General features: G+C 48.3%; 1 protein-coding gene across 9 annotated transcripts in view; it reads right to left on the minus strand.

Annotated features, from left to right (window-relative positions):
• The window catches only part of Cntrob (centrobin, centriole duplication and spindle assembly protein), a 22,946-nt gene extending 9,687 nt beyond the window's left edge, over positions 1 to 13,259 (minus strand). For 4 of the 9 annotated variants that reach the window (XR_015630576.1, XR_015630575.1, XR_015630574.1 and 1 more), the window contains exons 1-11: positions 12,068 to 13,132; positions 11,220 to 11,304; positions 10,908 to 10,971; positions 10,384 to 10,540; positions 9,442 to 9,558; positions 9,013 to 9,129; positions 8,605 to 8,699; positions 5,646 to 5,882; positions 5,203 to 5,349; positions 1,625 to 1,758; positions 19 to 144 (exon numbers count right to left, since the gene is read on the minus strand). Coding sequence is in view for 4 of the 9 variants with exons in the window: in XM_087571848.1 (XP_087427974.1) it covers positions 19 to 144; positions 1,625 to 1,758; positions 5,203 to 5,349; positions 5,646 to 5,882; positions 8,605 to 8,667 (707 nt within the window). In the remaining 5 variants the exon portion in view is untranslated. 9 annotated transcript variants of the gene reach the window in all.
• Positions 13,260 to 13,357: the final 98 nt, after the last annotated feature.

The following is a 13,357-nucleotide window of genomic DNA, read 5'->3' on the forward strand; positions in this document are numbered from 1 at the left end:
AGAACTCCAAGGCAGTACCTGAGCTCATAGTCCTGAGCAACCTGCTGCTGGCGCTCCTCTCGTTCAGCCATTTCCACCTTGAACTGAGCCAGCTGGGCAGCCAACTCCTGTTGGTGCTGTCCACTGAGTTCCTGTAGCTGCTTCCTAGAAAGGCCCAGGTGAGAAACAGACTTAGTGTACAGATGGGAGCTACAATCAGGGGCAGGAGAGGAGCTCAGGGGTTAAGTGTGTGGTGTGTACTGTTCCTGCAGAGGACCTAAGTGTGGCTCCCAGCACCCACACTGAGTGGCTAATGACTGCTTGCAGCTCCAGGAGTCCAGCTCCTTATCTGCCCCACAGGCATCTGTGCTCACACACACATATCTAAACACAGCCACATGTGCATACATGTAATTACAAAGGCATTTTAAACCATAAGATGTTATCGATGAGAAAAAGACAGAATGTGTGTGGGTAAGGGGAGATGTGGGGAGCCAGCCCAAGCCCAGATTTTCCCAGAGGCCTAATAAAAGGACAAAGGGACCATTAGTTCTGTGTCCTTGTCCAGGAGTGAGCTTGCAAGGCTGGGCTAGGGCAGGAGCGAGTGTTTCTGGAGACCCTACTCGTACCCCTGCACTGTGGTCATCAGCTGTGTCTAAGGTGTGCTGTGCTCTCCTTGCCAACATTGTCTAACGTGGCTCTCAGTTGACCTTGACTACTGAGCCCTCCTGCTCCCTGCAGATAGTATACAGGATGCTGTACTTCTGCATAAACTTGCTTGGCATACGTCATCAGCTTATGCAAGACCCGCTGGTCCCATTTCTCATCCCTGTCCTCCCTCTCAGCACCTCACCATTAGGGACCCTTATTCCTGTGGGTTCGGGTCAGGAAGACAGACAACTGCAGTCACCCGGCCTGGCCCAGCACATGACAATAAGGACAAAGCTGAGGCCATAGGACAGACTCCCCAGAAGCAAAGACTGGTGTGAAGGTTTGTGGGAAAGCGACAGACTCGCTGATCCATTTGGTTTGGTTTGGTTTGTTTGAGACAGAATCGCACTACATCGCCCAAGCTCAACTCAAACCTACAATCCTTCTGCCTTAGCCACCCAAGCTGGGGTTATAGGACTGTAATCCATGGCCACTTAAAAATGACATAATAGGAAGCACTTCCACCAGGCACAGTGTCACATGCCTTTAGCCCCAGCTCTCAGGAGGAGGCGGAGACAAGACAGACAGACTTCTATGAATTCAAGGACAGTCTGACCTACATAGTGAGACCCCATCTTTAAAAAGAACAACAAACCTCCCCAACCCCCCAAAACAAACAAAGCAGAAGCTCTTCCAGAAACCATGGTGAAGGAGGGTGAGCGAAGGCGGGGTGGAATCAGAGGCACCTCTGGAGCAGCTGTGAACTTCAGCACTGTTCCAAAAGGAGCTGGAAACACTGGAGGGAAATCTCTAGGCTGTGTGCCTAGCCATAAGCACTTCATGGCAACTCTCCCGAGAAGGCCCAAGACCTTGACAGATAGGACCGAGCGCTGGGAGTCGTGCTGGGAGATGCTAAGAGGCTCTGAGCACATGGGCAGGAAGCTAACAACACTTGCTGCTGCCAGAGAAACACTATCTAGCGAGTCCCAAGTACCTGTGATGGTCCCTGAGGGAGGCGGCCTGCCTCAGGCTGTTCTCTTGAACCTCCGCCAGCCGCTCGGTCACCCGCTGCTCCAGCTGCACAGCCAGCTCTGACTCCATCTGGATCCGCTGACTCTCATATCTGGCCTGGGAGTAAAGGAGATGGAATGACTGTCAGCTCAGTTATGTCTGAGATTAGTCTTCTTCTTCTTCTCCTTCTCCTCCTCCTTCTTCCATATTTATTTACTTATTTATTTATTATATATGAGTACACCGTAGTTGTCCTCAGACACACCAGAAGAGGGCATCAGATCCTATTACAGATGGTTGTGAGCCACCGTGTGGTTGCTGAGAATTGAACTCAGGACCTCTGGAAAAGCAGTCAGTGCTCTTTTTTTTTTCTTTTTTTTTTTTTTCTTTTCTTTTTTTTCCGGAACTGGGGACCGAACCCAAGCGCTCTACCACTGAGCTAAATCCCCAACCCCAGCAGTCAGTGCTCTTAACTGCTGAGTCATCTCCCCAGCCCCCTAGTTCTCTAAGTGTGGAAAATGTCAACAAGATCAGTACCAACAACCCCCCATCTGCCTTAAGGATGAACAACAGGGAGTTTGCCTTGGAGAGGGACTCAGATTCCCTTTCTTTATTGAACTATGAGATATATTATATATGCACACAAAGGTGAAAATGGCTTTGGACAAAAGAAACAGATGTATTAACCCAGGGGAACGCCAGAGCACTCTGCAGGAGTCTGAGATGATTTGCTTATTAACCTCTCCCTGAAAGGAGGCACTCAGCAGTCTATCTCCCTTCCCCACACCCCCACCCCTACTCCTTTTGCAGCTCTCTGGAATCTGATTGCTACTTCACAAGCAAAGAGCTCAGTTCTAATCCCACTGTGGCTGTTTCTCCATCTGTCACCGCAGCTCCTGGGCCCTAGGCCACCCCTCCTGTCTAGGTGACTTTTCCTCTGCAGGACCTCTGTTCTCATTCTAAGTCTTGGCTGACTGCTCTGCCTGCAACTGCTCTCTAGCCCCACCACCCTTCCCTCTCCTCCTATCTTTCCTATCTGCTGACATTTGGGCCAGATAATTCTAAAGTGTATATGATAAGCTTCTGCCTCTAGGCATGGTTTTTACTAGATTCCTTAGTTCCTAAATCTTTCATTTTATCCTGATCTTTTTTTCCCCAAGCTTTAAGCCCATATACCCAAGCTAGGTATGGTGGCTCATGCCTGAACCCCAGCACTTGGTAGTCAGAGGCAGTAGGATAAAGTCAGTCAACTTCCACATATCAAGACCTTGTTTAAAATATAAACAAATAAGGGACTAGAGAGAAGGCTCAGCAGTTAAGACCACTGGCTGCTCTTCTAGAGGACCTGAGTTCAATTCCCAGTACCCACTTGACAGCTCACAACTGTTTGCAACTCCAGTTCCAGGGGATCTAATACTTTCATACCAATACACATGCAGGTAAAACACCAATGCATATAAAATAAAAATAATTGGCCTGAGAGATGGCTCAGTGGTTAAGAGCACTGACTGTTCTTCCAGAGGTCCTGAGTTCAAATCCCAGCAACTACATGGTGGCTCACAACCACCTATAATGAGATCTGATGCCCTCTTCTGGTGTGTGTGTGAAGACAGCTACAGTGTACTTATATAAAATAAATAAATCTTTAAAAAAAAGGTAATTATTTAAAAATAAATAATAAACAAAAGAAAACCAAAACATCATGGCTGTTTTTTGTATAGACCTGGGCCACAGGCATCATTCTTGGCTTGTCATACTCTCGTACTCCCTTCTGACCGGTCATTTATCCTACTTCTTAGCTTGCTCTTGCTAACTCATGCATTGGCCCTTAGCAAACACTCTACACATAAAACAGAGGCCCACAGTGGTCAGAGCTAAGTCCTCCCAAGTCAGGGGTCCCCGGGGTTGTGTTCCTCCAGGACTGAAACATGGCTCTCTCCAAGCAGTTCCACCATTCCAGGGAGCAGCAAACTATAACTCAACTAGTTCCCCCAATGCCTGCTTTTTGTTATGAAGTCTGACTGGACACAGCCATACCCACTTACCCACATACTCTCCAAAAACTCTGCTTTTGTGTTGTGGCAGTAGGATAGTTAACAAGTGAGAACACACCACCCACAGAGTCAAAAATACTCTCTCTGGTCCTCTGCAGAAAGTCTGTCAACCCCTCTTTAGTAGCCGATCAGAGGCTAACTAATGAAGGTGAAGATTCAATGGCCTAGTTACACTGAAACTGTTGGTTTTTAATGTGTATGGATTTTGTCTGCAGGTAAAATGTGAATTTAGTTCTGACCATTAGTTTAATTCTGGCCATTGTGGGCCTCTGTTTTTATGTGTAAAAGGGCCAATCAATGAGTTTCTGAGAGCAAGTTAAGAAGTAGAATTAAATGGCCATGCTGATGCCTGACCAGAAATAGGGTGTCACCTAGAACTGGAATTACAGATGGCTGTCAGCTGCTATGTGCGTGCTGGAAATTGAACCTGGGTCCCTTGGAAAAGCAGCCAGTGCTCTAAACTACCAAGCCATCTCTCCAGCCTTGTTTTATAACCAGTACTGAGATTGAACCCAGGGGCTCACGTATGCTGAGTGTGTCTTCTACCTCTGAGCCATACCCTAGTCTGCATTTTACTTTTGGACACAGGCATCCACTAAGTTGTCTAGGCTATACTTGAACTCACATTCACACTGTAACCTAGGCTGGGCTATATCTTGAGATCCTCCTGCCTCAGGCTTCTAAGTAGTTGAATTATAAACTTGTGCTACCAGGCCTAGCTGAAATGAGTTTTTCAATCTAATTGTGTCTTTTTGACCCAGGTTATGAGCTGATTCAGGAATTTCCCAAGTAAATAAAATAAACATTGTCCTCCCGGATCCCCAACTGATAGGTATTAGCAGAAGTTCCTAAGTACTAGTAACAGGGCTGCTTAGATGACTTATCAGATAAAAATGTGTGGGGTTGGGGATTTAGCTCAGTGGTAGAGCGCTTGCCTAGCAAGCACAAGGCCCTGGGTTTGGTCCCCAGCTCCGAAAAAAAGAAAAAAGAAAAAAAAATGTGTAGCACACAACTCTAATAACCTGAATCCAATTCCTCACGTGAAAGGACAAAGCTGTTCTCTGACCTCTATGCACGTGTCGTGGTACAATTCACCCATACACAGACATACAACCATTGCACATATAAAATGATAATAAAATTTTAGAGATAAAATAATAATAAACACAAAGCAAGACATTACCAATTGGAGTTAGGTCAGGCACAAACTTTCAACTGCTCAAAGAGTGCATACAGGAAGTGTGGCACTGCCTCTTTAAGAGCAGTATACGGCATCTCAAGATTTGAACCAGCATAGTCTAAATGTAACAGGGTGTCAGTCCACACTGTTGGAAACTGTCCTTCAGTGAGGAATTACTGGAGCTTAAGACAGAATATTACCAAATTAGCCAAACCTATAATACCTCTTGTATCTGACTGGTATTCTTCCGTGACCTCCCAAGTCTCTGTGTGTACTCAGGCCTGCTTTCCCAACTACAGAGCACCCCTTGGAACTTCCGGGGCTCACCTGGACCAAGCTCATCTCCAGCTGCAGTGCGTCTCTCTCTCTCCGCACCGTGTCCAGGTCCCCTTCCAGCCGCCGCACCTCAGACTGCAGCAGTGCCAACTGCTGCTGGGCCTCCCGGGCTGCCTGTGCCTCCCTCTGGCTGGTCCCCTAAAATGGAAAATCCAGGATTAATGCATGCCTCGTCTCCTAATTCCTGCTTACTGATTCCAAGTCACACTCTGTCTTTCCCTCCTCCCATTTACCCTGTTTCTCCATCTCTGTGTCTTTCATGTATCTGGTGCCCCTAGGCCTTCACACTGGTACTCAACCCAATCCTGCCTTCCATGTATAACTCTTTATTCTCCATCCTTGCTCCCTAGTAACCTCCACATTCTGGCATCTCATCTTATTCTGTAATTTTCCCAACCCGGTTCATCCCCAACTCTTCCCTTTGCTACTTCTACCTTCTCTCTTTCCAGCTGAGCCTGGCCCTCCTCCTGCAGCGCCTGAAGGCGTTCCTTCAGCTGCTGTTCCTGCTTGACCCAGGCCTGCCTCTCCTCTTGCAGAGCCACTTGAAGGGCCTCCAGCCTCCTGTGCTCACTGAGCTGCCCAGCCTTGGCCTCATCCCGCTCTTGCTGGAGGGCCTGGCACTGCTGCTGCTCCACCTCCAACCTCATGGCCAGGGCTTGCCGTTCTTCTTCCTAAAGCCCCAGGAGAGAGCCAACTTTTGAGTATGTGTTCAGACCAGCAAACACCCCCAGACAACACAGTGTGGAGAATTAGCACCAGTTGACTAGCTCACTGGGTTACAATACAGTGGATAAAGCCTCATCCCCTGTCCACGGGAGGCAATGCACACCTGGTACAGTGAGCCTAGAGGAGCCCAAGGCTTGAAGGCCATTGGTCTGGGGGACCTACTACTGTTGTCTTGCTAAATGGACATGTTGTCAAAATGCTTCCTAAATATTCATGTTTAATGGCTGCAGAGATGGCTTAGTGGTTAGGAGGGTCAGCTGCTTTTCCAGAATATCCAGGACCTGCATGGTGGCTCACACTTGTCTTTAACTCCAGGGGATCTGAAGTCTTCTCCTGGTCTCGGTACCAGGCATGCACATGGTGCACAGACATATATGCAGGCAAAACAATCATACTCATAATGTAAAAACAATTTTTAAAAATTCATACTTAAACACAAATTTGTGCTATCCTCAACTTTGGCAATAAAAGGTCCATTCGGCTGTGGGCAACAGCTAATTTGGAAACTCAGAACTGGGTGACAGGATTGCAAATAAGTAAATGGGAGCTCTCTAGCTACACCAACACTCTCTCCCAAGCCTCAGGAATGCCATGAGAAGCATAGGGAGGAGTGCTGGGAAATGTCAATGTACTCACAAACACAGCAGCTACGCTTACGGCAGGAGACCGGCATGCCAACAGGGTGGGTCAACTGACTAAGGTAGTTACCCCCAAAAGAAAGAGAGACTTGGGATGCATTTTATCAAGACACTGCTTATATGTACACAACTGGTAAAGGATAAATAAAAGATATTCTATTTAAAAGCAGACCCATTGTGCCTTCTTGACAAGTGAAGGGGCAGCAAGAAGTTAGCTGTGTGCAAGCCAGAAACCAACCCACCCAGCACCTTGGTCCTGGACTTGGAGCTGTCGGAACTTGAGAGAAAAATTACTTAAGCCCTCCAGTCGCTGGTTTTTTTTTTTTCCTACCGAGAGGCTAAGTACACTAACATAGGCTATGTGTAGAGAAGGCAGGAAGACCTCATGATGCTTTTTCTTTTCTTTTTTTCGGAGCTGAGGACCGAACCCAGGGCCTTGCGCAAGCGCTCTACCACTGAGCTAAATCCCCAACCCTCTCATGATGCTTTTAAAAGAAATACCAGGCCAAGTGAAGACTGACTATACTGTGGGCTGTGAGTGTGTGACATAAACTTCCTGACTCTTATGAAATCTTCAGTAAGATAATTTTTATTGTTCTGGTTTTTTGAGACAGACCTCACTATGTAGCTCTGGCTGTGTTAGAGCTCCCTCTGTAAACCAGGCTGGCCTTGAACTCAGGCACCTACCTCTGCTTCCCAAGTGCTGGGATTAAAGGTGTGCACCACTCTGGCCTATTGGTAACTTTTTAAAATAAAACTAATAAATACATAAACGGACTGTGTGCCAGAGTTTTAATCTCAGCATGAATCCTACTCCTCCCATCCATTATCACGTGTTCTGTTTTTCAGTCAGTCTGGCTACGTAGCCCAGGCTGAGCTTGAATTTGATCCTCTTGCCTTAACCTCCCAAGTGTTGTGATTACAGATGTACGCCACCATGCCCAGTGTACTGTGTGTTCTTAGGCATACATCATCATCTGTGAAAAGAAGATAATAGTTTGCTTTGTGAGGACTAAAGTGAAAAGTGTATTTAATCCATTTGGCAGGGCCAGGCACCTAGCATGTACTTAACACACAACAGTCATCACCGCCATCATTAAAATACAAATGCCCAACCTACAGTCAGAGTGGGTCAAGTAGCACCAGTGCCAGCCCTGTCAGAGGTAGCTGTCAGACCACAAGCATCAGTCTGCATATAGCAAGCATGTGTCATGAAAACAGTAACTTCCAAGCCTGACTACTAACTTCATAGGTGTTCACATGCCCACTTCAGCTCTAAGAATCCCAAGTAAGTGTCATCCAGTAGTGGTTTAGGCTGTGTAACCCAGACCAGCACTCCCATTCCAGACTGAACAAGATCACCTAGGAAATTTCTGAAACCCACTCTGTATCTACTGACACAAAATCTCTGGGGGTGAGAGACTGAGGGTGTAGCTCAGAAACAGAACTCTTGTCTAGTATGCGTAAGGATCCTCTGTTAAAGGTGTGTGTGCACAAGTGTGTGCAGTATTTGGATGTGAGGTCTCATTATGTAGTTAGCACAGGCTGGCCTCACAGAGATCCACCTGCCTCTGCCTACCCCAAGACTGCAGAGATTAAAGGCCTGGGACACACCTAGCTCCTCAGATGGGTTTAGGTTTTTTTTTAAGATTTATTTATTTCATGTATGTGAGTACACTGTAGCTGTCTTCAGACACACCAGAAGAGGGCAGGGGATCAATCCTATTATAGATGGTTTCGAGGCACCATGAGGTTGCTGGGGAACTGAACTCAGGACCTCTGGAAGAGCAGTCAGTCCTCTTAACCGCTGAGCCATCTCTCCAGCCCGGTTTAATGTTTTAATAGGAATATAATATGTGGTGTTTTCTTGGCAGCAGGGCTGTCTTCAGAGATTAGCAGAACTAATGTTCCTTGGATATGCCTGAGCAGCAGGACCCTAGTGCCACTCAAATTATAAACTCATCCAGACCATCACAGCCCCACGGTCTCTAGAGGAGCCTGACGCCCTCACCCAGCCCCCCCTTCTCACCAGTGCCTCTCTTTCCCTCTGCTGTAGCCTGGTACTCTCCTGCTCACGATTCAGGGCTTCCATGGCCTCAGAAAGGCTTTGTTCCAGGCGGGTTACTGTCTTTCAGGAGAGAAAAGCACACAACAGTGATAATGAGGGAAACACCTCTACTTCAGAAATAATTAGCAACGAACACTCGAAACCAGTTTACTAAATACCCCAGGGAACCAAAGACTAGAATGTGTGGGGGAGGGGAGCCTGCCTGAGAAGCCACTAGAAATACAAATCTGACAGAAGTCTCAGCAAGCGGTAACAAGGGCGGGCGTAAGGATAGCAACCGCGTGCCAGAGGCCAAACTTTTGGGAACCCTAGTACCAAGGCTGTTTCTTCCTATCCAGACTCTAATGCCACAGGGTCCAGGTCACCCACCTCCTGCTGCTTGCTTCTGGTGAGTTCTGCTGCCTGGCGCTCCTCCTGAAGTCCCTTCAGCACCTCTGTCCGCTCAGCCTCATGCCGATTCCAGCCCTCTACCACTCGAGCCAGAGTCTCAAGAAAGGCAAATAAAATGGAATTTTAAAACCCACTTTTTTGCCCTCTTTTCTACAAGTCATGAGTCACCTCCCTTTCCCAGGTCAGAAAACCTGGCATCTCGTCCTGCTGTTAGCACGAACACAACCTGGTTAAACAGAGTGTGATGTCCGTTCATCCCCGTAATCCCAGCCCTCAGGAGGCTGAGGCAGAATGGCCATTAAAACCTCAAAGGAACACCATATGAGACCCTGCCACCCCCTTAGTGACACTGCAACAGTGCCCTCCACAGAGATGCCCCCGCCCCCATGCCTGCTACCGCCCCCATACCTTGTCTAGCTGTTCAATCATGAGATCTTTCTTGTGGTCAGCAGCCACGGCCACAGCTAGCTGTTGTTGTAACTCTAGCACTCGAGTCTGTAGGCTCTGAATGTGGCGCTCGCAATGCTGGAAAGAGACATGAGGCATGTGGGTGCTACTCACCCTTAGTCTGACCATGGCAATGACATTCAGCATCCTTAGGGACAAACAGACTGGAGACAGAAAGCTTAGATCCCAAGAGCAGAGTTGGTTTGAAAAGAAAGAATCAAGAATTCTGGAGCTCGGGAAGTGGCTGTTAGCTTCTTTCCTGGATTTCCAGAAAATGTTGGCAGAGGCGCAGCAGCCCACATTGTAAAGGGTGGGAAGTTACTCCCGCTCTGAGGAGCTCATTGAACACAAAGTGGAAAGCCTTTCGCTCACAGCCCGGCAGTTTAAAATAACTGGGGCGGTTCCAAAGTTGACAACCAGTGATTCTGCCTTCTCTTCATTCTTGTTCACCTCTCTGTCCCCTCAGACATTAAGGGTCTTATGGAGGAAAAGATCATCATATCACCAATAGCTCTACTACTCTTTGTGCAAGCCAACAAAGTGCTTTATCCATTCAGAAACTACTATGGAAGGGTTTTTTTCTTTCTGTGTGTTAGGTGAGAAGCAGTACTGAAAAGGACATAGCGCTGACCTTGGAGGAGCTCACACTTTAGAGGGGAGAACAACAAGATGTTATCAGTGAGGAGTTATTGAAGGGAACCAGGGATCTGATAACTGTGTGTGTGTATGGGAGGAGGGTATGTGTGTCACATTACACAGGACAGTCACTGAGGGCCTCTCTGAAGACATCCTAAAGCACAGTCCCATTCCCAGCCTTCAGACTTAACAATCAGACCTGCCTTTCTACCCAATGCCCCTAATTTCTAACCTTGCTACTTTCAAATGAAAACATTTGCCTCTCACCTTTCGGCGTGTAAGCTCTGAGTCCAGTGCATCCCTCAGCCCCTGACAATCTGGGGGGTTGGTGGGGGGCCCTGGTCGAAGGCTGGTATATCGGGGAAACAACTCTTCCAGTGCCTGGGCTGAGCTCGATGGAGACAGGTCTTGCAGAGGCCGGGTGCTGAGCGAGTCAGATAGGGAATGTCAAGACTGGGAAAACCTTTGAGACCCACTGATCCTACTGTGGTATTCTATATGTCACAGAACCAAAACATAGAGCCAACAGCACAGAGGATCCTCTGTGAGGTCCCTTCCTCCAATCACTCCCCCGCCCCCAGAATGAGACCCAATAACAGCAGATACAAGCTGGAGAAGACGGGCTGAGGATAGAGAGGGCCAAGTACTATACAGCTACTGCCCAGGTTTCAGAAGGAAGGGAGAAGATAGATGAAAGCCAACGACAAGCTTCTAGATCCCTAGGAAGTACATAAGAGGTGATGGGAAGGGGGGAGTGAAAGAAAAGCAAGTGGGCCACCAGGAGCACTCACTTGAGCAAGGTAGCAGTGCTGTCACTGTCAAAGGAGTCCTCTTCCCGTCTCTCTGAGCCAGTTCCTGGAATGAGGGGAGCCCCTGCTTGTAGCCCAAGGCCCAAGAGACCCCAAAGTAAGGACCAGGTAGGGACAGCAGCCATTTGGAAAAAAAGAAAAGAAAAAAAAAAGGCCTTTCCAGTTCTCCACTCCCCAAACCTTTTCCCAGAGAGTAGGTGCCTTTCTTCTGGTCTCTAATTCTTAGAGTGCCTGCTTACTGTCTCCTGCCCCTACACCTCAGCTTTCCTCAAGCGTTCTACCGGGCTGACTTACGATAGGCCATATCACGTGAGGTATGGAGCATGGTCTGGAGCTGGCCCCGAACGCTTTCCATCTCAAAGATATGCTTAGACCCATCCTAGGGTGAGAAAAAAGAAAGGCCACAGAAGTCACATTTTAACCTCTATGATATACATTCTACTTACTGCCAGGGCAGAATTTTCAAATGGGCCTTAAAAAACTGAGGAAAGCAGTCAAACCCAGCATGGGTGGGGGAGTGTCTTATCCTTGAACCAAAACCCAAATGTTTACAGAGGCCAGAAAGGCAGTAAGTGAATGAAGCAGTAGGTTTAAAACAAGGCTGGAGGGGACTGTTGTCAGCTGAGGAGCAAAGGTATTGTCTGAAGCCTGGTGCAACTGTGCCTACCAGATTCCACACTCTGGAAGACCTAACCAGTCTGCACATCAGTGGTATCTTTTCCAGGGGTGCAACTATCTTCCCTGCACATGCATGTGTGCCTTGTATGCCACAGTCTGAACCACACAATCAAAAGAATTTTGAGCTGACAGGAACTTTACGTGTGTTGCTGCTGTCCTCAAGTCTCTAGTTCTCATTTGGGTCCAAGAAACCTAATCCCCACTTCTAGGACAACTAAGCTACTCTACAGGGGCGGGTGTCTGTCCAAGCAAAAACAAACCAAAACTCTAGGAACCATCACAACTTCCCAAATTATAGTTTCATGCCATTCCCTCAACATCTTCTGTGAGAAGCATGAAAAACCTATGTACTTGGAGGAGATCATTTAAATCTAATAACAGATTCAAGCCACAGCAAGGCTAACCTGAAAGGCCAAGAGCCTTTCTAATACCCGAGAGATCTCCAAGACACACCTCTCTCTCACCTTTTTCTTCAAGTTGTTTTCCAATCCAACTGACAAGCTGCGACTCAGTTCTTGAGCCAAGCTGTCTATGCCCTCATTAGGAGGTGAGGAGGTGGAAGCTAAATACAGCTGGGCTCGGGCTGTGGCCTCCGCTTGCCGGCTGAGATGCAAAGAAGTATACAGCTGCGAGGTCACCTCCGAGGACACCTGGTTCAACCCAGGAGGCTCTGATGAATCGGTCAGGAGGTCCTCTGGCCGGAGAGGGGAATTGGGGCTGGGGGCTGCTGTAGCCATGTGCAGAGAAGAGACAACTGGACTCAGCGGGAAACTGGGAATTCCTGGCTCAGTTTTGAAAGGATCCAAACTTGTGGGTAAGATCACCAAAAAGGAAGATTTGGAAGGGACGAAGACACTGGGTCCTCAACAAATGAGGGTATCAGGGCTTTCTGCTTAGAGGAATGTCCACTGACTCCAGAGGCCAAGGAGAGGGCAAATACATTCCTTCTCCCAACTCCTGGGAACGGCGAAAAGCGGGTGTGCAAGGCTGAAAGTCAAGGTAATGCACAGAAGACCTGCACGCAGGGCAACAGAACCGCTGCAGTTCCTTCCTAACTAGGGTCCTGGAAATTGCAAATCATTTTCGGCACGGGTTAACCACGGTTACCTTTTTTTCACACTCAAAATGTGCAAACTGAAACAGACCACACGCCAAAGCTGGCCCAATGTCTGTCCTTCAATTGGTTTTAGTGAAGAAAGAGGCACGACTTCAAAGCCACAACACCCTCCTTCCGCCCCTTCTTCACCTGTCCCATCCAGAGTCGAATTCCCTGGATTTCCCTTCTAATCCTTCCTGAAAAGAAAGCCACAGCAGAGGTCGGTAGAATTCCGCCCTACCCCACCCTAAGAAATCTCTAAGAAAGGGGCGCGCGTGCACAAACACACCGGGCAACCAGCCGCCTGGATGGTTCCGACTACTCTGAGCACGACGGCCCTGGCTTACCAAGATGAGGAGGACTATCTCCCTACCCAATAACTTCCATAGAGAAAAACCAAAGGCAACCCCTTTCTAGCGCGAAACTAGCTCTCAAAACCGTTGGCAGCCTCCCGCCCACCGCCTGCAATCCCGCCTCCAACAGAATTACGTCACCCGCCCGCGAGACCAAACTCCCCGCACCTCACGGGGCTTGAGAGGCCGGGGAGCAGGAGTGCGCGTGCGCGCGGCATCGGCGACCGCGGATTGGCTTCAGGAGAGAGGCGGAATCTAGTAAGACTATCGGGGCGGAGTTAAGGTTCTTGAGGGCTTGCGACCCA

The sequence above is a fragment of the Rattus norvegicus genome, chromosome 10 (genome assembly GCF_021556685.1).
Source record: "Rattus norvegicus strain SHRSP/BbbUtx chromosome 10, alternate assembly SHRSP_T2T, whole genome shotgun sequence".
Classification (NCBI taxonomy): domain Eukaryota; kingdom Metazoa; phylum Chordata; class Mammalia; order Rodentia; family Muridae; genus Rattus; species Rattus norvegicus.